Source organism: Ischnura elegans, chromosome 1 (assembly GCF_921293095.1).
Source record: "Ischnura elegans chromosome 1, ioIscEleg1.1, whole genome shotgun sequence".
NCBI classification, from domain to species: domain Eukaryota; kingdom Metazoa; phylum Arthropoda; class Insecta; order Odonata; family Coenagrionidae; genus Ischnura; species Ischnura elegans.
Window position 1 is genome coordinate 165,539,766 of NC_060246.1, and position 26,502 is coordinate 165,566,267.

The following is a 26,502-nucleotide window of genomic DNA, read 5'->3' on the forward strand; positions in this document are numbered from 1 at the left end:
ACCCCTATTTTCTCACCGGAAAAGGTTTTTTCTTGTGCCCCAAAGGACCAAAATAAGAGAAGAAAGTGGTTTATGACCTACGGAATGGAGTTAAGTAATTTATTTACATTGTCAACAGGATATTTCTCAATGTAAGTACACCCTTGAATCAGGGTTACCGAAGGGTTTTATCAAATCGCCAGTATTTCTCGGATGTTCACCAAATTTAGGATGTATCACTCATTTCATCTTGTAAATAACCTTAGAAATGTACCTACTAGTCCACCCATTGTAGGATTATATACATAAAGGAAGGCGGCTATGCATGAGAATAAATATTGATACAATTAAACCACTGGGAAAAATAAGTATTATACGAGAAATATGTGGCTTTTGGTAAGGTAAACTAAGTATTTGCTGCTGTGATGCCCATAAAGTTTGCTGCATGTCAGCGTAAAATCTAAAATTTTGTCTCGTTTCTGCAATGGGTTTCTGTTCAAAAACCAGACCTTGAGTAAAGAGGTCTGGTCTGGTTCTAGAGAAGTACAGCCTAAATAGTACATGAAACTTATTTCTGTGTCTATCAATTACTTTTTTTACCTTTTCACCATCATATGGATCTCAACTTCGGCCGATTAGGGAAAACTATCTATGTTTTGCATGGTAGGCATCTAAGTAAATACATAAGATAGATTTTCAGCCAGCAATGGATATAATAAATCTTAATGGACATTAAATAAATATTTAAAAACTTTCGTATCATAATTTTCATTAATCGCATAATTATTTACCTGCCTTATTTTACTCCTGCTTCGTGCTAGTGACAAAGCAATCACTGTTTTTCACAAAATCAGCCGCCATCAGGAAGTCGACCAAAAGTAAACTGAGGTATTTTGCTTTCTTAAATCCCTCTTATGTCAACTTGTCCTTCAAGGAACTACTGTTAAGTTTGACTATGATTTTTACTTCAATATCTTGCATTCAAGGCTCTACCACTCAACTCTCTTTAGCGAAGTGAATGGTGCACAGTGCAATGATGTCAGGAGGCGTTTCAGGTTACATGACTTCAAGCGATATTCAAGCATTTTTAATTAGCATTTATTGACGTTTGTGGAGTACTAGGAGAGTTTTGGCTTATATATTTGGACTCGTGAGAAAACTTTCTATTCAATGAGACTAACTAGCATGATGAACAAATGTCATGCATGTTCCCCATTATGCAGGCCCTTCCAGAGGAAAAATTGGTGCCTAAAATGATTAACCCAACATGACCCTGATTCTAAAAATAATAACAACCCAACGATTTGCAGTATCTGCACAATACTGACAAAACACTATATACATGACTCTAAAAATGAGCAGGAAAGACATTTGAGGAAAACCTAAATAATTGCAAGTTTTACTGCAGAGAGGAGAAAAATCCACACATTTTTGGGCGGTGAATAAGAAAAATATCACATTTCTATCCCACCTTTGTACTAAAATGAAAGTGGACTCTTAAAAATTTTCATAAACGTACATCACAGTAGTAACACTACAAATATCAACTTTTATTACAAATATCTTTTACTCTAACATATATTCATATTATTCCAAAAAAATCCTTTCTAAGATGATGTGTGACAAACTACTTTTCTAAAAAACTAATGGAAACTTGTCCATTATCAATGTTTACATATAAACTCTACTAATATCAGGGAAGTTATTCATTTTATTCTGCAAGACAATCTTAATAGAAATGGTGTACATTCTTTACACACGCAAAAAATTCACATGGACTTACGAGTCAATTAAGCCAATACCTGAATTCTCGGTGAGAAGATCATCACTGCTATCATCAGAGCCCTCCCAATTTGTCTCAGCCACAACTTCCTCCATGGGCTGCAAGAAAAACCAATCAAGTTCAGAGGTGTTGCCACACAACAAATTAAGAAGACAAATTAACCAGCATTTTTTTCTAATGCATTCACCCAAAAATCTCAAGTAAAATATATGTACATCTCTGCAATGGACTCTTAAACAGTTGAGTAAACGGCTGGATCTGACCTGAGCTCGTAATTTTCCCTCCTTACTCCCGTTGAGGGACACAACTTTGGCCAGCAACCCTTTCGGCCAATTAACCAAAACACATAAAGAGTATTTAAGTTACATTGCAAGTGAGTTTGAATTCCTGCCTTCACTTTCAGATACAGCTCTCTTGTTTTAAGTCGTATCCAACGCTGCCGTACCATTCATGTTAATAATTATCACCTAGACTTTCCTCTTTAGTACAGCTCCAAGCACTAAAATGGCTTCAAAAGAAAGATTTCAAACCCCAGAAAAGCCTAACACCAATGAAAAAGGCTAACTAGGCAGTTGTTACAACCAAAACAACTTTGGGTCAGATTCGATCCGACCGTGCCTTTCATTTCATTCCAGTATCACGCAAGGGTTAAGTATGGTCCGCAAGGCAAGCTACATGGATCCTATCATAAAAAAATTACGGAGTGCCAAAATTTAACTAGGAGCATCTCTATTTTTTCCATCCCTAAAATTTTGAAACAGAATTCAGAAAAAGTTAGCGAGTTGTCTTTATCAAGCCCCAGGATTTCTATAACAGCCACATACTTCTGGACCTTTGAAGGATTTTTTTCACAAAATGACATTTAGTCGTTGATTTTACACCGGTATTGAACTCTTAGCAGGTTAAACTCCAGAACTACAGTCTGGCTGCCGAGAGCTGTCCATTGACAGATAGAAGGGGTAGGTGGCAAGGTTGCCAGGTAATAAAGGGAAACGCCCACATCACACGTAAACAAAAGGGTTCCGTGAAGAAAGCAGCCGGAAGGGACGACGAGCGTGAAGGATCCAAAGGAAGAATCCTTTGTTTTGGCGATTCGCAGAAAGGGCTTGTTTTGGCGGTTCAGGCTTGTTTCAGTGCTTCATATGCATGTGACAACATTGTGTGACTAGGCGAGGGTGTGAGGAGCATTTGGGGGACAGCGATTGGTTGCAAACTGTGCGCTGGCGCAGGGTTCTCCGCCCCTCCTTTTTTAAAGTGCCATCGGAGAACTTTCGCCGGCTGGACTGTACTTGCCTGCCACAGCATGTCATGGTAAATTTAAGCAAAGGAAAAACATTCTGCATACTTGTATTCGCAAAACTAGCAACACCAACATAATCCTCCTTCTTTAAATCCTTCATCACCCCCTCTTTGTATCTCATCCTAAGCCTACCTCTGTTGCTTTCCCCTTCCACCCGTCCTTCAACAATAACTTTCATTAAACCGCGTGTCTCATGCTGTGGCCAATTGAATGGCCCCGCCTAGTACCCAAGGTTTCCTAGAGACTTCTACCCTTCACAGAACTTCCATGTAACTCGGACATTCTATCCATTTCATCTTCATTATTCCACAATAAATTATTCATGAAAAAACCTCAATAACCACCATCACTTGCATAAGAATGGCAATATAGGCAAAATATATTAAATATGTAGTTCCATCTAAGTCTTGCATACACAGCCATACTGAGTGGTGTTTGGTGTGGAAGGGTCAAGAGAATTGCAGGGTTAGATAGGGACGGATGGCGACTGCCTGACCACAGGAAGGCCCCCACTCAATAATTACTAACCATAAAAAATAACCAGAGGATATAAAATGCAGAAAATTATTCCTACCAAAAAGTATTTTAAAAAATAGCTGGATACTCTACAGACTGAAAACTTCCACTAAGTTTAACTTTTGATTCAATGTACGAGAATACTTTGTGGCAAAATAATTTTCTAGCTAACACGCTCAATAAAATCTGAATCCCACAATATTGGGAGATTATTTTATTAAAGCAAAGGTTTTCATGTACAATCATCCTGCCTGGTTTAAGCACAAATATATGTCCACCATTGGGTTTGGCATGAAGCGATGACTTCTCTACATAATTTACTCCAAACCACACAACAAAATAACTAATAGTTCCCTCTTTTGGGAGATTCTAAATTACAAGTGATTGATGTATATTCGCCAACAAGTCCTTTGAGGTTTCCCCGGCCAAACACCCTAGAGGTGGCTCGCAGGGTATTATGTGGATGTAACTTCTGAAGTAAGGGGCATCCTTGCATCAAAAATATTGCCCCAGCACTATATTCCAAGTCTTTTTCACTAAGAAAACTTTTGATTAGTATTTACTCCCAGAATGTGTGATTCTCTAACCCTCCAGAAAGCCTTTCCCTTGAGAATACATATCTTGTTTGACGTGAGAAAACTGAAGACAAGAGGTGGGGTGTAGAGATGTAGAAGATTGCCAGCAGAGTTTTCATGAGTGTTCATTTTTTTTAAACACAACTATACTTGTATATACAAAATGATCTGATCATGAACACAAATATTCTACAAGGCAAAATGGCCAGCTGCATGTTTCACTTCCGCGCACCAGAAGTGCAGCTGCTGGTCCCCATAACATGAACCATAAAATTTATCACAAACTTCCAGGCAGAGCTTCAAGCATATAAAAATAGAGCATCAATTAAATTTGCTAATGCGCTTGAAGCAAAAAATATGATACTCCATTGCTTCTTTTAATTTTCACTGTCATCAACATTTTTATTTTATTTTGCCCATGTTATGCAATTTTACTATTGTATCCTGCTATTATTATTTCTTTTCGTACCCTGACATATCTCATAAAGTGCTAAGGTCCAGTTACAAAGTGCATCAACTCGTATGAGTTAATGTGAACACGTGTGAGGGCGAGAATGTATGAAAAAATGAACTGAGTAACTACCAAACTTGTGCAAATGCATGCAAAAAAAATGCAACCTGTTCTAATTTGGTACATGCATTACATAAACTCATACGCATTAATGTATAGTGTAACCCGGCCTTAACAGCTTGATTTGTAGACATAGAGTGCTAACTGAGAACTTTGTAACAACAACAATAATTACCAGATTGCTGATGAAGATAAATCAAAACGTCTTTACTGTTACTTTTTCAAGCCTGATGGAACTCTCAGTCGGTAGACACCATGTATCAGCACTGAAAGCCTGCGGCTCACTAGTCTCGCTACCACCTCTGGGGGTAACTTGACTAGTAGTTGCTGCAGTTGGGCTAAGGGAGTTACCAATAGGTCAGGCATTCAGGACGTGGCAGGTAAGTGCCTAATGACTATTCTACAATGGGATCTGAGCCATAAGGCATAAGAAACTGCCAGCCTCCACCAATAGTAATTTAAGCCATTCATTCGACAAAGGCCATTCAAAGCAAAGGTGCAGATGAAAACAGCCGTGTGAATTTGTTTAGGTGAACAGTAAGACTTAAAGTACCTAGTGAAGTTGCCTGTGCATGTTTAAGTAAACTGTGAGACATGTCATTTTAAACAAAAATATCATTGAAACTGTAATATCAGACATTTTATAATGTAATTTTTAATTTCTCTTCTTCACACGTACGCATACGTTTTTTTCTTGAGTTAAATTTTCATTCTTATTAATGCATGGGCATGGTGATACAGTAGGTTGTTGATCAATATTTAATCAGATAGAAGAACATTTTTTCACAGAAAATATGGGGAAACTTCACTTAACAAGCAGTCTCATTAAATCCCACTAGTCCTAGTAAACATTAAATCTCGAAATCAAAATTTTTTTCTCACGGAAATTATTGTGACTTCCACTTTATGAGGCAGGTTAGAAAGACATCAAACTAAGAATAAGTTGGTTCCACTTTCTGGTTCAGTTCATAGAATCTGCTCTTGGGCCTAGCTTAATGAAGTGTTTCGTTTTCCCGAAAGGATAGATGCAGTGGAGGCTATATAAGGAAGCAGAAGTAGTGGTCTACCACTTTGCTGACTAGTTCGGTGGTGTGAGGTAGACCATAGATGTTTCAAATACGATAGACAGACAGCAAGAACTCTTCAGTGAGACAGTAGAGATTCTATGCACACTAAGGGGATGACAAATAATAGATTTTAATATCAATAAATCAAAGTTGATGCCCAAACAGTTACAAATAATAATGACACAAAAACTAAGTTCACAAAGAAAGAAGTAACATATTTCATAGGGACGAAATACATTTAAAAATAATTGTTAATTTGAAATTGTAAATTAGGCCCAATAATTATTCTGTTTGAGAAAATGTGTTGTAATTAAAAAATACATACATATGAATCTATCGACGATGAGCCAAAAACTCAATGCATAAAAAGGTAGGTTACTAGGTAGTTGGTATATTACATAATTGTGGTGCTTGTTTGAACCAATGTGGTGTTTAATATTTCATATGTTGAAGATGTCTTATAATAATTCAATCCCTTAAATTAAGCAAATGAAGTAAAAATTATTACAATTAATTGGAAATTAAATCAGTGTCGAAACAAAGGAATAGAAGATGAAATTTTATTGGCAGTAAGTTTTATATTGGATTTTGATAAATACACTACTAGAAGTGGGCGTAAACATGAATGTGATATCCACAGTTGAGCGGGAAAGAGTTGTCTCTTCATAGCTAGAAGGTTTGACCAAGGGGTATCAGAGCCACATTGCCCAATCAGAAATGGAAATGTCCATGGACAAAGACGAACAAAAACTTCTGCAAAGGAAGGCTCCAATGCACTCTTGGGAGAGATGACAAAATAATGCGTATTTCTAGGTATTCCTGAAAATTCACGTCCAAGTGGCAATGTTGTAACGGAAGGTGAGGGTGTGCATTGTGGTTGGGGGACAGTGACTAGTGAAACCACATGAAATCTCCAGGGTTCTCCACCCCATACCTTTCGTAACGGGCTTTAATTCCGGACTAGATAGTCCCAGAGAATAAGAAGACCATATATAACATTAAATGCTTCACAGAATGAGACTGGGTATCCAAGATTAGAGTTCGGCAGCGAGTTTGCAAGAGAGATACTTCAGTTTTCTGAACCTCCCTTACTATAACTATCTTCTTGCTTGTAAAATTTCATGCATAATTACTTTTGCAGCTGATTTTAGACATTACATAAGAATGCCTAGAAATTATAATTTTGGAAATTCTAGATTCTTACAAAAAATCACAAATAATTCGAGGAAAATTCAGCCAAAATTCCTGAATGTAAAATGTATGTAATGTAATATGTAAGGTATACTATAAATGTTTAATGGACAAGACCAAGGATAAATAATACAGTCACACCTAAAGTGCATACTTAGATAGTCCTGTGAAGTAAAAATCATAATAGACAGAGAATGATCTCTTATCGAGTTCAATGTACAACAGAGCCCACAGCTCCGCCATTTCTGAGTATCGTCCCAATATTAATTCCAACTAGCTCGTGACTGATTCCGTTAGTGATATAACTGCTCCTAGTAGGATCTCGCAGTTGCCAGCCTATATCATCTGTTCTTTACAATGTTTTCTTCAACTCTCTTGGAATAGCAGAACCTGGTGACAATAATGAAAATCACGCCATAATAAACCCTGCACAAAAGTAATAATGATATGAAAGACAACGGATGGTTTAAACAGTCTATACTTGGTACTGGTATCCTATAATTACAAGTACACTAACACTAAAACTAGTTCAAGCAACAACTTACTCGTGATTAAGGTCAATCAAGGGGATAAGTGGATGGTGATGATGATAAGTGAAGGGGATGCTAGTTAGAATACATCATGCAAGATGCAAAGCTATATTTAACAGCCTCCCATGACTTCACAGCTAAGTAGCATTAAGTTTTCAGCATATGGCCATTAATGTCCATACCTCATAAAGGAGCGACCAATTTGGTGGGACTAGAGTCCACATCCTTAAGACTCTAAGGTGAGGAAAATAATTGACATTTTATCATGGGCAACACATACACAGGGCAGGTTTGGAGTAGTTCAAGCAGAAAAAGGCATTTTACGAAGGAAATTTAAAAAATCAAACAATCAGATGTGAAAGTGCAATCATGTAAATGCACCCCCAGTATCTCACGAAATAGAGATTGCTTCTCCAACCAATGGCTTGTATCGTAATCAGAAGTTCTCGTTGAATGTGCTTACCAAGAAAGGAAAACTCAAATATATGGTAATAAAAAAATCATCTCATAAAATCAACATGCTTTGTTCTGGAATTCAATAATGTTCCTGGATGAATCAAAATAATACAAGACAATCAAAATTTATATTCTAAAATAAATCCTACATAAAATAGGCTTAATGTATCTCATCAAATGAATTTGTAAACAACAAAAGTGCAACGACATTATAGGCACTTTTGTTAGCCTCAGTATTCCAATCCTCTGACACATATACTCATAACAATTTCTAAATGTGATCTCATCAATCTACATATTTATGTACTAGCTTGCCTAATGAAATTTAAGGTTATTAAACTATTATGAACACATTAAAGGCAGAGGTACATAAAGTTACCAAGTTAGTGTGCGCACAGCAAAGATCAGCAAGGCATATTAAAGGCTGATGTGATAATTTAACTTATGTTACAACCTTCAGTCACAATTGAGACTGTCTGTAGGTTGCAAATCTAACTCCCCTGTGCAATATACAGACTGAGCCAAAACAGGTAGATAAGATGAAATGACTGCTCTGGGATCAAATGAAAAGCAATGATCTTAAAACATGAATGGCAACAGGATGATATCACCCACAATAGATTTCGAAATTTCCTTCTTGCAGAAATTCACAGACGGTCATAATTTTGTTTGGAAGCAAAACTTAAACAGCCAAAATCAGATCCCAAAGAACTAGGTATGAGGTAGGAAATATAAGGATTTTTTTACAAAACAAACACATTTAGTCATGCATTCAAGACGTAAACTGTGAAAAAGCTCTCTGGAAGTCCTCCGTTCCACATTCCAAAATCATTTCACAGCAAGATATAGGTAATCCATGTTGAATTCTTGGATTCGGATCATTTCCAGTGATTAACAAACGTTTGTTGCAAAACAAAAAAAAACTTCAAACCCCCCTCTTTCCAAGCATAAGAATAAGAATTAAAATTATGCCACGGACTGAAGGAAATATATTAACATCCTAAGGGGAATTATCACTAACGTTTCGATGTCTCTGCTGCCCATTGCCTTCAAATAAACAAGACGCCGACGCTGTGATTCATGCTTACCTGCACAATTCGTGGGGTCTCCAGAAATTATGACACTTAAAAATATATGGCATAAGAATCCAACCCACAAGATCAAAATAAAGAAACACGTCGAAAGAAATTAAAGCTCCCAATTATGTCACTTCCAACCACGAAAGATTACCGTCACAATAATTTCACTATCTAGCAAACTGCAAATTAAAATTCTACAGCAGGAGAAAATATTAAAATTAATACACCTAAAGGTAGGAAGGGATTATCACGGAGAAGGATCCCTAAAAAATTGAAAAGTAGTACACTTCTAGTATCAAAAATCACATTAAGACATATTTCAAATAAATGGGAGAAAGTTATAAAAAAGCTTTTCACCAAAGTAATAATCAAAATTTAAAATAAACCTGAAGCCATTTTAGTTTAATGCTAAAAACACCGGTTATACGAGTAAAAATGTCCTCTTGGAAGAATTATAACATAAATTAAAAACCATAAACAGAAGCTCATACCAAACACAACTTTCAACTCCGATCTAACCAACCAAAATAAGGGTTAGAGTTCACGATCGGAATTAAACCATTCCTTAACGAGAGTAATGCTAAGCACTTACAAGAATGATCTCATAAAATTAGATGCAGAGCCATTCCTATTGCAAACAAACGGTCCATAACAATCGACAGTTAAATGGATTATGAATATTCATCTTTTCATGTAGTCTTTACCGGTAGGTTAGATTTCCTCCCCGACGTCGATTGGGTGATCTCCGATTCAGGTCCTATTACACTATCGTCTCCAGAATCATCTATTACAAAAACTTTCTTTTTGTGAGCTTTTCGCCCAGATTTCGGGCCATCAGCATCGTTGGTTTCCTCCATGGAGCTAGAGCATCTTGGATATCATCTATCCAAATAAAACAAAACGTTCCAGCAACTTCCACAACATCTGTAGCTTCAATATCCTAAAACACAAGACGGTAACTTTAAATGACCACTGCCCACACAAAAATGCATCCATCAAGACGATCAAAGGCTAAGATATTCCACTAAACACCGATCTGGCGGCTAGTAGCTTTACAGAGAAACTTAACGGGAAAATTCAACTTGAAGCACTGAATACTATTTCACTCAAATAGTTAAAACTTGCACAATTGATATAAGACTTACTCAAAGCATTACAATGAAGGATTACTAAATACCCCTTAACATGAATACTTCAAACGGGATGCTTCATATTATTTTTACGTCCAATGGGCGACATCAGAAGCCATTAACTGCCCTTCAAATTACGACGTACTATGCACTTTAATCCCTGTAGTTGGAATGTGTACTTCTACATAAATATTTACAGGGCAATCGATAATCAGCCACACACTTTCCGAATAATGGGAAGAACTTTACAAAATATGACAGCCAACAAGCAACAACTACAACCCAAGTGTCGCCATCTTTACATATCCGAGTTCCCCGGATTTTAGACGTCACTTCCCTCTACTCCTTTCAGTTGCAAGGAATCGGTCAACATGGGTCGTATGCACGCACCTGGGTTAGTATTTATATTTGATACTCACATTAAAATTATTGTATTTTATTTTTAATCGTGCAATAATTGTGAAGAGTCAACAATCCTCCTATGTATTTTATTGCTATTGATTTTAATTACTCTAAAGTGCAATCTTGTGGGTGCATGCCGCGTGGGACTCGTGGGAACCATGTTTGATGTTGAAGCGAGAAAAAATTGGATTTATTACTGCTAGCGTTAGTGTGAACGCAACTTATGTGATTTTAATTATGGCTATTTTCTTCGTAGTAAGGGTATATCCCAATCAGCGTTGCCGTATAGGAGAAGTGTTCCTACATGGTTGAAGTTAACCGCGGATGATGTGAAGGACACAATTTACAAGCTCGCCAAGAAAGGAAAAACACCTTCGCAAATTGGTGAGTTTATTTTTTATGCTGTAGAATTTAATTACCGGTGGTATTCTTTACGAATGAGAGTATCTACCTGTAAGTTAATTGTAGGGTAGCACTTACAACTTCCTCCAAGTACCCCATGGGGCATAATTAGTAATGTAATTCATTAGGCTAAATTAACGTTGCGGGCAGCATTTAAAATTCATTATTTCCTGAATGTGAGGAATATTTATTCATAAGGATGCTAACTCGGTTTATTGGCGTGAGTGTTATAGCGTAGTCTTGTGTTTACACGCTACTTATACCCGCGTAGTTGAAACACGTGAACATAGTCACCATTTAAGTTGCATCGTAACTTATCCATTTCCGCGAACAGCAGAACCTGTTACAACTATGTAGTTGGTCGCGCGGACGAGGATCATACGAATGCAACTTATTGTTCGATCAATGCCATTAGTGCAACTTTTTCAATTCAGTCATTTTACTTTCGCATCTGTGTGCGATGCATTGTGAGCACAGCTCGGTCGTAGGCGCATAGTTTTGCATGGTCTCTCATTCGCATTGTTTGTCTTTACAGGTGTTATTCTTCGTGATTCACATGGAGTGGCACAAGTGCGCTTTGTTACGGGGAACAAGATCCTAAGAATAATGAAGGCTATAGGCTTGGCTCCAGATCTACCTGAAGATTTGTATTATCTCATCAAGAAAGCTGTTGCCATCCGCAAGCACTTGGAAAGGAATAGGTATAGTTTCGTTTTCTCGTGCTTCTTGTCAGTAGTGAATCGGTTAAAGAGCCATTATTAATTAGCTCTACTTTGTTTTCAGGAAAGACAAGGATTCCAAATTCCGGTTGATTCTTGTCGAATCGAGAATCCACAGGCTGGCCCGTTACTACAAGACCAAGTCAATATTGCCTCCAAATTGGAAGTACGAGTCATCCACAGCCTCAGCATTGGTGGCTTAGACTGGCTCTGAACTGTTGGGTGTTTTTTTATTTTATAAGCGTGTATTGGAGTGCAACTGAAATGTAAAGAATTCTATGCAGTTTTCATTCCAATAAATATCGTCTTATCAAGTATGCATTATTTATTTGTATTACTATCGTTTGGTAAATTTCTGTTTTCTGGTTATGTTGTGGTCATTTCCTCATTCATGGAGAGGGTCAATAGTTTTGCCGAAGTTAATTATGCAGCAGGAACTTCCTTAAGCTGTGAGCTAGGCATAGTTCTTAATTCTGTATAGTTGTGCTAGTATTTGGTTTAAGCACAGCATGAGAAAATGTACTCGTTGATTTGAAATTTCCGCTTGCTAACCCTATTTTGGAGTATAATCGTAGATGGGACTATCAAATCCAGGTTAATCGAGTGTAAAGTAATTAAGTATTTGCTTAATTTATCGGAATTCACGTCGTAACTGCTGCAGTGACACCACTCGATTGGTCAATTTTCTATTGATTATGGTCACCTTGTCCTTGCATTAACATTTCAGATGTTTCCTTGTCAAGTCCATCAGGTTAACAACTTATTCCTCGCTTCTTTTGAGTGTTAAGGCCACATTTCGGAATTCTGATCTTCTGAAGTAATGTCAATGAGAATTAGCATGTTAATGCTGTTCATTTGTGTAATGCCAGGCTCACTGCATGAAATGGTAGGTTGTCTGGATAAGTGTGGTGGTTCTGAGGCCGGAGGTCGGGATTCCTGGTCCACGGGAGTTTCACTTTTCATATGATAGGGTTGAAATTGTCTCTATGACAGCTTTTTTTATTTTTCAATAATTTTGTACGTATTTGCTGCCTACTCTACTATGACGATCAATAAGAGTGTGTTTAAACGTCTGGGGCAATGGAGATAATTGTCTGGAAGTTCTGACTCTGGAATCTTGTGACAGCCATTAAGAGTGCCTTAGCACTGGTTATCCTCCATGCCTTCTTTTCGACCACACTAATCCACAGTTTTAGGCTTCTTAATCATACTTTCATTCAGTCTACTGCTAACCAATCTTTTGTTTTCTAAGCTCTCTGGATGCATACCAACCCCTTTAGAATATTCTAAAGGAAGACATTCTAGAGAAGCACTGACTGGTCATTTTTAGGGTTGCTGAACTCAATTATGAAACTCACCAAAGGAAATTGTACCAATCTGTGAACCAATGGGGTTTGCAGAGAGTTCAGCTTCTTCATAAAAACTTTCATTACCTGGCAAATACATCAAGGTTTAAAATCAAAGTGGAATCCATAGAGATTAAGGTATTACTCATTCTGCTAATCACTGAAATTGCCATGAAGAAATGAGCTACAGCATCTACTTGGTGAGTGTGTAGGTAGCTGCCCCCCACACAATTATGCTTTGTGCCCTTGTCAATATGCATTGATCTCGGTAGAAATGAACCTTTGGCTACTTAAAATTGTTTTCAATGATAAACTAAATATTAGCGTGCAATTGTACCTTTTCTTATGTGATTTTTAGTTAAATTTTTGATCAGTGCCGTTTTGAAGAACTGGGTAAAGTCTTAAAATAGAAATGGGTAACTACAGTGATGAACCAAAGTTAGTGGGTTGGCCTAAAAGGCACTAAAGCGACATTCCTATTAAGTCACCAAACCTCTCTTCCCCCTCCTACAAGTTCATCTTAGATGCAATATCCTGCAAGCAATCCCCAAGGGCATGGAGCAAGTATTTCTTCCCTGCATCCACTTGGCTGCACACGAGCACAATTACATGGTGGGGTCGTCAAGCGTGCTCCGCTCATTTCACTGCCTATGCCAGTACCTACTTGGGCTCATATGGACATGCATAAAAAACTTAGGGCATGCATGAAAGCAGAGAATACCCATTGACTAATTACTACTCCAGGTCATATTTTTCTGTGGTAGCAATTAAACAAAAACTAAGTAACTTAATTATTCAGTGAAAGAAAGCCCTGACTTGTTCTTGGGAAGAATGAATATTCCTACCTCCCCACTACCGATTCTATTTCCCTGTTTTTGTGTTCATCGTCCATTCTACTGCAGCATATGGTCTCTCAAAATTTCTTTGAGCTTGTCCAATTATCTGTCTGATGCATTTCTGAGCCACATCATCAGTTATTCAAACTCGAAGGCGCTTGAGCGATTCCATGTTTTTCAACATCTTCACTCTTTGTTTTTATGTGCATTTGAACTGGAGACCTCTGATTCTGGCCTCTGCTCCCAAAAAGGTACCTATTACTCTGCATTTTTTTAATTTTGCATCAGGTACCACTTTTATCACCACTTCATAATATCCTTGAATTGTGCCCTAATGTGAGGTGATCCATTGTTGGTCTCTTATTCATGAGAATTGTAATTACATATCACAAATGTATCTGGAAAGGAAGCTGTAAAGGGAAGAAAATTTGAACGAAAGCATTGCTACTCACTCTATCTCGGTGATATGTTTGATCCAAATAAGGACATCAGCCATCCAAGTCAAATGTATTTTTTATTGATTCTACCATCTTAACATACTCTGTCCTCCCTATTTCATACCCAAAGAAGTGAAATACATTCCAATAGTTATCAAGGAAGCAGTTACGATTCACAATTCTTATTCAATAAAATTTAATTGATACAGTTGCTGCGTAGCTGTCATAAGTATGTTAAGTAGTGTATTTACCATGACGTCAAATTGTTTATTTTTGAGAGCCCTTCGATATTCGGTCAGTAGGACAGAGATGGCTCTTTTAGTTTGCCTGACTTATTTTTGTCCTCAGCTGCGTGGTATCTCCTACACTCCTTCATGTTGTAAATCAGAGACAGCGTCTTTACATTTAGGAAGAAGTTAGTCTATCTTCTTCATAGCACTGCATCTCGGTGTTATGTCATGTCTCTTGAGAATTATCCTGATCTTTTCTGTGGTCCCAGCGATGAAAGGTAGAGTTGCGAATCCTCTTGGTTTTGTAGTCTTCACGATCTTCTTCCTTTCGTTTTCTATACAGTGGCCCTAATAAGGGCCTTTGAGTAGCTGATCTTCATGAGGTCTGTGATTAGGTGTTGTTCCTCTATTCCTCTTGATTTCTGATCATATATATATTCTTTCAGCCTGATGGAGAAGTGTTCTCACAAGAGACAGCTCTTAATTTGGGGGTGGTGATGCAAGGGAGAGTGCAGATATATATCAGTGTGCGCTTTCTTTTGATTGACAGCCATCCTCGTTTCTTGTCACTGCTACGTCCAGGAAGGGTAGGCGTCCATTTTGTTTGATCTCCATGGTGAATTTTATTGTTGGGTGCTAGGAATTCAGGTGCCGGAGAAATATTCTGAGGAATACCCTGCCATGTGGCCAGATGACAAAGGTGTCATCAACACATCTGAGCCATAGTCGTGGTTTCTCGATAGCTCTTCTTTCAAAATTTTCCACGAATATGTTGGCCTCTACTGGTGAAAAGGGAAATCCCATAGCTGTGTCGCTAATCTGTCTGAGTATCCATTGTTCCACCGAAAGTATGAATTCCTAAGACAGAATTCAATAATCTCAGTGAAGTCGTCTGGAAGTCCATCTTCGGTAAATGTCTTGATTATTTCCATGGCAATATCCACAGGAACATTGCAACATCCACAAAACTAATTTCAATCCCCATGGCTGATCAAGTTTCAACCAGGAACTTGATGTAATTAAATCAAAATGTTTGAATAACGGTTATAATGATCATCTCGTCCCAAAACTACTAGCAAAAAAAACCTGCAAAATGAGCATTGCCCACCCCAACCAGTCTGCTGCTGTTCACCAAAGTAGAGCCCAAATGTTGGTGCAAATTACCCTTCCTTGCTCCTCTTTCCTACAGTGGTCGTAACCTCATCCCCAAAGACAAAATGCTGAGTGTGTTTTAACTCCCTGACCTCCCCAGGAAAAGTGATTTTCAACTCAAGGAACAAAGTGCTTCCCGAAGATAAAAGTGGTGTCCATGATTTGAAATGTGAAGAGTGCAATGGGGTACGTCGGTCAAACACATTTAAAACACCTCGGTAAGTTTAAAACTTTTTAAGAACATTAAAGAAGTGCTACATTGGAAGACTTCAGGTCACATTTATCCAAGCATCTCAGCAAATCCAGCCAGATTTTTGTGTGAAAGTAAATTTTTACATATATTCAGCAAAAGAGTTTAACTGGATGTTTTAGAAATTCTCAAAATCATTAAATGCACTCTTGCACCTAATATGTACCACAATTTTAAATGACATGGCTCAATTCAAGTGTTCCCACTTCTTGTCAAATATTTTAAAATCTGACTTCTTCCTTCCCCCCTCCCCCACCTGCTCTTCTATCTGCCTCTCCTCCCCCCCCCAGATTTTATATTGTTATGTTTGGACCATACTACCTCTAACCTTCCCCCCCCCCCTATTCCCTCATCTGGTCTTCCTCCCCACCTACTGTTGTCGGACATATAAGGCTCGACATTGTAAGTGCTCCTTCTGTTTTTCATGATAATGATGCAATAGCCGTCGAAACTTGTCGACAGCAAATAAAAGTTTATGGAGCAGAAATGGGTTTCTCATGAATATCTCATCGTTCCACCAAGTCACGCCAAAATCAGTTGATTTCATTTCATTTTCTTCCCTGTGAGAGCTGCTAACTGCTTTATTGCATCCAGTTCATAGTCTTTTTATCCACTTTTCTCAGAATCAAAATAGCAACGCATTGATCTACTTGGGATGCTGTTTTGCATGTCATCTTATCTATCACACTATTATGAATATTTTTATTTCAAAAATGCATTGCATTCTGTAAAGGCAAGTGATAGCTATGAGATAACTGTTTCCTTTGGAGAATATTATTTTGAGTGTGTCCCATGGACAATTCCCTAAGAAAAAACCTCCTCCAACTACAATCATTACCTTTTCAATTGGAATAGTTTTTGTTTGAATGTTGCAGGAATTCATTACAGCCATATGTATAATTTCCATGAATATTTTCATTCCCACCCTTTTTAATGATCAAGACATGCATATTACCATGTCATTTTATCCCCATTATCAACTGCCACTTAGGCTTGGTTACATCAAGTTTGAAATTATTTTCTGCACCCGCTTCTCAACAATCATTGTGTTGGGTTGATAGATGATCATGACGATCCTACTTTTTTTCGGGACATGGGGCACCATGGTGAGATTATTAGCAAACCGAAATAATCTCGAAAAAAATTTCCCAAGATGGATGCGGGAGAAATTCAACTGGAATTTTTGTTTTGTTTGTTGTAAGTGTAACAGAATTTCTAAATTAATTTTCAAATAATTGCTGAGCTAGTGGAATTGAAGTAATATTTTCACATGCAACCCCACACCAAGTCCCACAGTAGGGCTTCAATAGGTTCTTTACAATTTGTAGTCCTTCATTTTTCTCTTTCCTGTTTACAATCATACTTTTGTAAAATTGAGAAGGATGAATATAATATATTTCTGAATCAGCGAATACCCAGATCTTGATTATCCAGTTTACGATCCAGTTTTACTTTTCATGTAGATTTTGAATGGATACTTTCTTCTCACATTGGAAAGCTGATCATCTACCATGATGTCAGAGCTCAGCATAGAACATATGGAATGCAATTTGCCACAAAGTGATCTTAAATTAACCTAATTGCTTATTATTTATCATTTGATTCATAAATGCACCTATCTCAGTTATTTATTTAGAAAGAGTTAGAAGGCCTCTCTCACTGATGTCATGTTTTAATTGCATTACATTTACATATGCATATTTGGTTTTAATAACCTTTCGGAGAATACTTTTGAGTAAAAAGTATAAACTTTCAATGTCTTGAAAAGTGTGCACATGCATAGATGCAATGGCAAAGCTGCCCTGGACTAACCAAATTCCTTATCAAATCAGAACCCAACTTCTCTTCACCAATACGTATGACAAGCATGAAATCTGAAAATTTGAATGCACAGAAGCCATGTATTTCATAGTTATAATTTTACAAATTGCATGAGTAATAAATTCTCTTTACAAACCTCTCTAAGTCCACTCGGGGATATTACAATATTATATTCATAAACTAATGAAAAATATACTTGTATATTCTGTTTCCTGGAAACCTGAGGAATTGTGTTCCATTGAAATCTAGACCTCAATCTGTAAAACCAATGGCTATGAAAGTTTTCAGCAGTAATGTCTTTGGGCAACTCGCAATGAAGTTCATTCTCAAAGTCTTCTACTTCCTCTGATTACTCTTTGGTTTCCAAATCCTCTTCAGTCACTCCAAAATTCCCTCACTTTCTTCCAAAAGCTACTACACACTTCAGCCATTCTTAGGGCCTTTTTTTCATTCTGGAAGTGAGTTTTTGGCTTAACGCTCAAAGAATATACTGTGGGATTGCTGACAAGAGTATGATTTGTCGAAGGACGGTAAAATTTGTTTGATTTTCCTATACGTATTTTATCGGCTAATAATGTAACAATTTTCATAATGTTCACTCTGTAAAGGCTTTAGGAGTAAATGTGAACTCATAAAAAAAATGCTGTCCTCCAAAATTGTACCCAGAAAAAAGTTTCTTTACCCAGCGAGTCTCAATAACAATATATGAATTAGTCGTCAAAAAACATAATGAAAATCCGGTACCTTAAAAGAAATGGTGGACAACGTTTCAATGGCGACTGCTGTATTCTAAAAGTAAATGTCAATTTCAACAAAGGTGAGGCACAGTAACTTGATAGTAGAAAGCAACTTCTCCAAATGTACGAAGGTACATCGTTGGAGAAGTTGGTGTTTACCTATAACGTGGTGAAGAACTGAAATGAATTTATGATAAAGACAGTAGGGTGAAGTTTGAAAATGCGGTTTATGGCAATTATAAATTATATTTTTATGGAATTAAAGGTCCACTGAAGAAAGAATACTGGGGTAAATGAGTTACACCCCAAACAGGTAACAAGCCTCACATTTGATGACTTCCTGCCAACAACTGTGCCGGGCAACCCAATTAGCTTCGTACATTTGGAGAAGTTGGTTTCTACTATCAAGTAACTGTGCCTCACCTTTGTTGAAATTAACCCAGTTGCCCCACCTATAAAAATTGAAGTTAAAAATTTAAGTATTAAAAAAAATCATTCTTCCCCTAAATGATGAAAAAGTGGTTCTGCTCAGATACGATAAATATTGAAGCGACAAAATAAACAAATACACTACATTAACATAATTTGGGGTAACCGAGTTACCCCCCACAGTCACAGAGGGGTTAACTGATAAAGACTGCCATTAATATATTTCATACCTAAACAGAAATCAGGATTGGATTCATATAAAATAATATGAATATACAATTCAAACAACAAAATATTGCAAAAAAGAATTCAAATTAGAATAGAGCTCATGGGCGTACCCAGCGGGAGGCAAGGGGGGGCAACTGCTCCCCCTTCCCCCACTGAAGAAAAATGATATGTATTAGTGTAAGACATGGAACTAGAATAAAAATCATAATTTTTTTCAAGCAAATGATTATAAAAACTAATAAATTGCTGTCATAAATTCCATAAAATTTTGGTTTCATTAATCTTTCCTGTGCTAAAATGTTACAACTTGAACGAACACGGCTAGTTCTGCCACCCCCCTGGTTTTGATTCTAGGTACGCCCATGATAGAGCTTGCATATTTTCATCCCAAATTACACTATCGTCCCTTCAAATTAATGAGACTCGAATTTGAAATGTTGCATCTTCGTCAAAGATAACTGGGCAAAGAAAACATATGCATCATTAAAAATATTGTTCTATTTTTAATGAAAAAGTTGAAGTAATGAAGAAGTTTAAAGTAAAAGTTGAAATCCATCACAACCTCTGCCAGAATTTGTGTGTTCAGATGGAAAAAAGTGCATTGTTTGCTGACTCCTAGGCAGAAGGTGTAACTTTGGTGATACAAAACTCCATTATTGTCCCATTTAATACATTTTTTCAACTAATAAGAGTAATTTCATTTTGAATTGACTAATCATTATTATCAAAGTAAAATTATCCCCAAAATTGGCGAGTCCATCATCAAGGGATAAATTCTGTTAGCAAGAGTTGAGCAGTTGTAATAATACAATGCTAATATATATGTATGTACCACAAAAGATGTAGAATAATCAATAAATGATTCTTTAAAATTCATAAAACTGTGACGTACAGAGGCAGCCTTTCACCTTGATTAGACGGCACTAATGCCTCACAGCAGAGGGAATAAGGCCCTCCCATCTGTAAGTGGCAGCTTCATAAATTGTAATCAACCAGTACTGATCATCTAGCATCTTCTGATATAGATTTTTAAATGCATTATTACTATAATCATTCTACTCTTGATAAAAAGTTTCTTCCATATTGGTAGGCATGCTGGTTTCAGAGATAACTTTGTTTCGCTAATTATTTAATACCTAACCAAGAATTGAAAACTTATTTTTTTAAGTTTATCATCACATCACAAATACAAGTACTACATCAAACACATGATGATACTATTCTTAATAATTGGAAAGGATGTTGTAACATACGATACAATAATGGAGTTTCACATAAACAAAGTTAAACCTCCGCAGCAGAGTATGAAAACAAGCCTCTTTTTCAAACTTCACACAAACACTAACTCATTGTAAGATTGATATAAAATGATTGATTTCAGCCATCCAACTAAAGAAAAAATAACCTTTTGGCAAAAGCATTTTTCAACTAAGAGCAATTATTCATTACTGAAAAATACACTTTCAAACTGGAGTTGCTTTAATTTTGAAAAATATGGTAATGTATTTCCACGGAGGCAATTCCATTACCATAAACATGTTCCAACTAAAGCTGAAACACTGAGGGATACGCTCATTCATTAAACTGAAGCACCATGACCCATATTGAGATTGAACTTATCAGGTGACATTTGCCACATACTTATGATCTGCAGTTTCTATTAGGAAACTTTATTAACTATTTCATAAATAATACATGTACTTTAAATGGATGAGAATATTATTCATGACGTACCTCTGCATTCAGGGGAGATTTGTATGAATACATGATATACAACATCAAGTTCCTGAGTACAGTGATCGATACACAAAAATAAACTCTCAAAGGGCTTGCAAAAAAGCCCCTATTCAATGGCCTCTTAACACTCAAGTGGTGTGTGAGGAGCACTTTGAGCACGTTTGGAGGCATTCATTGCATTGACGGTGAGTGTGGAATGGATTGATTAGTGTCTCTCGGCCGAGCTTTCCTTCATCTCCTCCCTCCACACGTCCTCCTGCACTTGCTGCCACTTGGCCACCAACGTCGACACCGACTTCTTCTTCAGCGAGAGTGCAGGCGCCAGTTTTGGCTGCTGCAACACAAAAGCAGGCCATATAGTTTTTGGTCTTTTCCAGCAAACAATTGAAGTAAATATTTCTCGGGTTTCGCAACTCTTCTTCCAACGTTTCGATGAGCAACTTGTCCATCGTTATCAGGGATTCAGGAATCCAATGATTCATTGATAAAATTCCATAGGTTTTGCCGAGCAAAACGTTGGAAGGAGACAGAAGGAAGGAGTGTTGCAAAACCTATGGAAATATTTACTTCAAAAGCAGGTACCATTTCAGACAAACCTCTTTACAACAGAGCTACTTGGGACTAGGAAAATATTTAGTTATATATTTCGGAGGTGTTTGTTGAGTACAGGTTGACAAGCTCTAATGGATTACAAACGCATTATGAAAATGAAAAAGCAGGAGCAATTTCCACATCAGCAGACCTGATGATGCTGAAAAGCAAAACCGGCAGTATTAATAAATGTAAAATTGTGGAAATTGCTCCTGCTTTTTCATTTCCATTATGCCACGTTTCCACTCCATCTCGCCTGAAACCTCAGACTATACAAACACATTATTGGATGAAAGACAAAAGTTTAAGAATTCACTCAGCAAATATTTTTGCTCAAATTAGGAGGATAAATCTTGATTGCCTAAGACCCTTCATTAATTAGTAGTTCCCTGTTAACCCCTGACACAATGATATGTATTGTTGTGATGGCACAAGATGATCTGTCTAGGCTCCTAATGGATAGAGTGATAAAATGAGTTACATCACAACAACCAACAAAATATGAGCTATTTTTGTAAAATTCCCACTGCAAAAACTATCCAAATTCAACTGAGTTTTCTTAAAAATATGTAATTTTTAAGGCCTTCATAACATTGAAAATCACAACAATAAAATAAAAATTATTCCTTTGAAAACTCATGGGTGATTTCCACCATGCACCATGAAGGCATTGGGTAAAATTGGGAGTATCATAAAATGAGACTTATAACATGTTTCGTTCTTAAGGGGTTAAAAATTTTGTTTGGAATTTTACACATTGAATATATCGAGATGTTACTTGATCTTTTCTCGCATTAGGAGGAGATAGGGAAGATGAAACTATGAATTGAAGAATGAGTGACGTGGGAGGGCTTTACCTTTTTCTTCTTTGGCTTGGCAGGTTCGCTAAAGGGCACGACTGTCAAAGGCACGTCTTGGCCGAGGGGGTCTTTTGCTTTGGTTTCCAAGGGGTTAGAGGTCGCCAAAGAAGGAGGCGATGGCGCGATGGGTGCGCTGCTCGCCTGGGGGCCAGCATCACCCTCACTCGCAGCTCCTTCTGCAGCCACAGGCTCGTTGAGCATGGCTATGTCTGAATAGAAGGAGTCGAGGGCAGCGGTGAGTGAGTCTGCCTTGGCGGGAGGCTTGGCAATGGTGTGGTGCATGGGTGGGAAGGCCTCTGGGAGTAGGGCAGGGGGTGCCGCAGCAACCACTTCCATCGGAACGGCAGGCACAGGGGCAGGGGTCACCTAACGGACAGGGGGAGGAAGAGAACAAAAAATAATACCACAAGTCACCTTCACTCACGACTCCCCTCCCAAGAAGCGATAACCATTTCAGTGCTTAAGCACGCCAATATTGACTTAAAACTCAGGGTTGTGTTACAAGGTTCCCAAACTAAGATTCTCTGATTTATCCCTGGCTAATTTTCCCTCTTTCGCTCACTTCTTTACTCCTTTCTATCATTACAAAGAATTTTGAAGAGTAAAAATCAACACAAGTATTTTGTGTGCATACTCAAACTCTTATTGAAAATTATTCCCACAATAAGAACATATAAAACAGAATCTTGAAAATAAAGATGAGCCGGTTCTTAAATTCTTATGGTTGTCGGTACCAGTCCGGTTCTCCTCCATCGGTTCTTGATACTCTTTTCCAAGGATGAATTCTTATTATGTATATGAATAAATGGCAAATTTTAATGAACAACCGCAAGAAGTGAATGAAAATAATTTCACAAAAGATGTAAATTAGTAAGAAAGCTCTGTAAAAAAAACCTAAGATCGTCTCCATAATTTTATTTGCCAAGCAAAAAAGTTTAAATAACACGTTTTTAAAAGAATGCATGATCGACCAATATGTCACATTACATCAGGCAGCCACTGGTTCTTTATCCAGATTTTGATTCAACATTCAGCATTTTTACCCAACCTGGGTCTAATCTATTCTTTTTTGGCAGAAATATGTATTGCCATGAAAAGGTGTTCACTGAAAACAGTAGTGGTCGATATTGATTTTAAAGAGCCATGCAGAATATGCTTGGAGCACAGTTTAAATACTGCATATCATCAACATTAATGGGAAAACTCCCTCAACTTCTGACGATGTTTTCCGTTAATTTGTTGCAACTTGTGAGTCAGTTCAAAATATATTCTGTATTCTGCGATGTACCTTAAATTGTTGCATTAATTGACAACTTATTCGCATGCTTCACTGTCACAGTTCTTCTAACCTCAACAATAAACTGCTCAACACGCCATTACAGTGAAACTGTGGATAAACTAGGCGGCCGTGAGTTAACGTAATAGTAATTCAGTGTTGCATTCTGCAGGATAACCACACCTTTCGATGCCTAGCGTACGTTTATCAACTTACGAACAAACTCTTGGAACGCATCTTGCTCATATGTCGAAGAATTACTGCATATGTACCTACATGATTCAATCAATGAGATATTCAAGTCAATAGAAGACGCAATGTAAGGCCACTTTCTGATGAAAGGATTTTTTGCCGTTCACGGCACACGGTGTTGCAGAGAGTCGTCTCGTCTGAAAGCCACCTGAATGCCACATGAACGGCAACCGGCCTTCGTCTGAAAGCGGCCTCAATGTAGCAATATCTGTATTTCACGCTGTAGACGACGTGGCGCACTGCCTGGCCTGATTGAAATGGGCACCGTGTCGTCAATGGTGCGATTCAACTCGTTTGAAGACATTCACAGAGACCTTTATGGGTAAGTTGAAAGAACAGCGCTATGCCATGGACAGAGTCAGGCAAAAAGTCAGCTCATTTGAAAGAGGCCGCAGCTATGGAAATACTACAATGTTGGCGAGAGCAACAAACCGACGAACCCTTTAAGCCTTGCAAACCCTTGGAAGCCTTGCAATCCGAGCCGGTTCCTAAGTCCCGAGTTTATGTGACTGGTTCCACAGCCAAGAACCGGCAGTATCAAGAACTGGGTACTGGAACTGACCCATCTCTACTTGAAAACTTTATTAAAAAAAAAAACACAAAAACAGAAGACGTTGGCTAAAAAAAAGAGCAGCTGTTCATTTCATTTGTGTGTCATAACATAGACTTTCCCTGTCAGCAAAGACAGGATTTCCTCCTGTCTTTGCCATTTCAAATACCTTGACTTTTTCCTCACCTGTTCACAACCCAGATCCCTTCCTGGTTAGAGAATGGAACACTTCAATTGGCATATAAATAATTATGCATTACTCGAGTATTTAAATACTAATTAAATGCATCACCTCTAACACATGATAAATGAGATAAATTTTAAGTTTGAATAAGCTATTTTGACTTAAACAAGTAAATAATAAACCATGCATTACAATAATATTAAATACATAAATAGCAAATGCAGTGTTTGGCATATCAACTGATATTTAAACTTGGAATTGCATTTGCATAAAAAATGTATTCATCTAATTTTTAATATTAAATTTTTAATTCCAAGATTCTCTTTTGTTTCTCCTTGCAATAGAATTTTTCAAACAACTAATGAGACAACTTAACCTGTTAAGCTTCCAGCAATAGAGGTATGCATACAACTCTCCTAATATGTACTCCTTTTTCCTCAAATGTTATGAGGGTAGATAGCAGGAAAAATATTCTCATGCAAAGCAAGCCAAATTGAGCTTAGGTGCTCTATATGTTTTGTGCCCATAAAAAGGAAGTTATGCATATAACTGGCTCAACTAATTTTACAAAGTGGGGTGATTTGCAAAGTTTCTGAAGTACTTAATGAGTTGAAATTCTTATTGTACATAAAAAAAAGGATCACCATTATCCCAACCATTACTTTGAACACTTGAAATTACACCATCAAAATCAATGGATAGCAAAGCGAGCATGGTGAGAGAGGAATCTGGTTTCCAATTACGTCCACCTCATTGTAATGTACACCTTGACAGTGATGCTCAGATTGCCTAATTAGTCACTTGTGCTTAAAGAGTGTACTTATTCAAGTCCCCAATTTCTTTTCTACTGGAGAGAGAGATTTGAAGGAACAATAATCAGAGATGCACAATATGTATTCGGACATTAATTGAACAAGTTTTATTAATTACGAAACACAATTTGTTTGGAGAAGCATTTCTTTTACATTTAGAGTGGATCCTCCTCCAGTCTACTCCAAAAAATTTTCTTAGAGCAAGAAATGACTATTATAAACATGATGGGTGTTTTACAAAATAATTCATAGAAATTATTAATGCGGCAACTAAACTTGTTGACTATTGACTCTACATGTTATATTTATGAAGAAATTCACAGCTACAACAGTGAATTCAAACAATCCCCATATCACCTATCATGAGGAGTTTTTAAAAACATTTTTTTTGGGACTGTACATCTCATTCTGTCAAGTAAATTGCAAGTTATAGACCTTAGTACCATCAATCATTGCATTGCTTAAATGTATCCTTATCCTAGAATTTTTAAACAATCCAATGATTCATGGTGCAAATATCAATAAATAACAATCAACTAGACGGAATTAAATGCACAAACTCAATAAAAATAAAAAATAAACTCTTTAAAAGAGTATCTGATAATAAAATATAATTACACTGTAAATGGATTTTTTTATTGATTATAACACAAAATGTTAAATGGAATCATGTTTTTGTGACTTATGAGTATCTTTGTGAACATACATAAATTTTGCACTGCATATGTATGTTCACATATTATTTTGTATTTTCCTGATTGATGTATTGGATACCTACACTTGTAGGGTCTGTGGAGAATAAATTACCATGTACTGGCATTGACCAATTCTCACCTGGAGAGTTTTCTTGGCTTTCCTGGAGTTCCAGTCGGCAGGCTTAGGGGAGTCGGGAGACCAGTGTGGTGGGGAGGGGGAGTGGGAGGGAGGAGAGGGGTTTTTCTCACCCCCACCATCACTCACTCCCGGGATGGTGGTGGCACCGGCGGGAGGGTCGAGGGCGGCAGCAGGAGGGGGGAAAGGGACAAGGGGTGACTCGACGCCAGGGGGGAGGGGTTGGGCCAGCTCCAGGGGTTC

The 26,502-nt window shown here is 37.4% G+C and overlaps 3 protein-coding genes across 3 annotated transcripts in view; 1 reads left to right on the forward strand and 2 right to left on the reverse strand.

The window, feature by feature from the left end:
* Window positions 1-10,294, reverse strand: part of LOC124172100 — a 56,256-nt gene extending 45,962 nt beyond the window's left edge. The window contains exons 1-3 of the mRNA XM_046551539.1: window positions 10,193-10,294; window positions 9,752-9,987; window positions 1,782-1,860 (exon numbers count right to left, since the gene is read on the reverse strand). Of these exons, the coding sequence (XP_046407495.1) occupies window positions 1,782-1,860; window positions 9,752-9,904 (232 nt within the window). The 5' untranslated portion in view covers window positions 9,905-9,987; window positions 10,193-10,294. The remainder of the gene's footprint in view (window positions 1-1,781; window positions 1,861-9,751; window positions 9,988-10,192) is intronic.
* A 158-nt stretch (window positions 10,295-10,452) lies between these two features.
* On the forward strand, window positions 10,453-12,015 carry LOC124173195 (40S ribosomal protein S13). Its single transcript, XM_046552714.1, has 4 exons — window positions 10,453-10,571; window positions 10,836-10,963; window positions 11,517-11,682; window positions 11,765-12,015. Exons 1-4 carry the CDS (start codon window positions 10,549-10,551, stop codon window positions 11,901-11,903), a joined length of 456 nt encoding a protein of 151 aa, XP_046408670.1. The 5' UTR covers window positions 10,453-10,548; the 3' UTR covers window positions 11,904-12,015.
* An 8,800-nt stretch (window positions 12,016-20,815) lies between these two features.
* Window positions 20,816-26,499, reverse strand: LOC124173202. The gene is made up of 3 exons (XM_046552740.1): window positions 26,263-26,499; window positions 22,352-22,720; window positions 20,816-21,237 (listed from the first exon to the last, which is right to left on the reverse strand). The coding sequence occupies exons 2-3, from the start codon at window positions 22,688-22,690 to the stop codon at window positions 21,109-21,111; spliced, it is 468 nt and encodes a 155-aa protein (XP_046408696.1). The 5' UTR covers window positions 22,691-22,720; window positions 26,263-26,499; the 3' UTR covers window positions 20,816-21,108.
* Between the last annotated feature and the right edge of the window lie 3 nt (window positions 26,500-26,502).

What these genes read in the sequence shown, in the direction of transcription:
- LOC124173195 (XM_046552714.1), top strand. Translation starts at nt 10,549, where the DNA reads ATGGGTCGTATGCACGCACCTGG. An exon ending in GGTCGTATGCACGCACCTGG is followed by an intron (nt 10,572 to 10,835) that starts GTTAGTATTTAT and finishes TTTTCTTCGTAG; the next exon opens with TAAGGGTATATCCCAATCAG. An exon ending in AAGCACTTGGAAAGGAATAG is followed by an intron (nt 11,683 to 11,764) that starts GTATAGTTTCGT and finishes CTTTGTTTTCAG; the next exon opens with GAAAGACAAGGATTCCAAAT.
- LOC124173202 (XM_046552740.1), bottom strand. Translation starts at nt 22,690, where the DNA reads ATGGAAGTGGTTGCTGCGGCACCCCCTGCCCTACTCCCAGAGGCCTTC. An exon ending in CCAAGCCAAAGAAGAAAAAG is followed by an intron (nt 21,238 to 22,351) that starts GTAAAGCCCTCC and finishes TTTGTGTTGCAG; the next exon opens with CAGCCAAAACTGGCGCCTGC.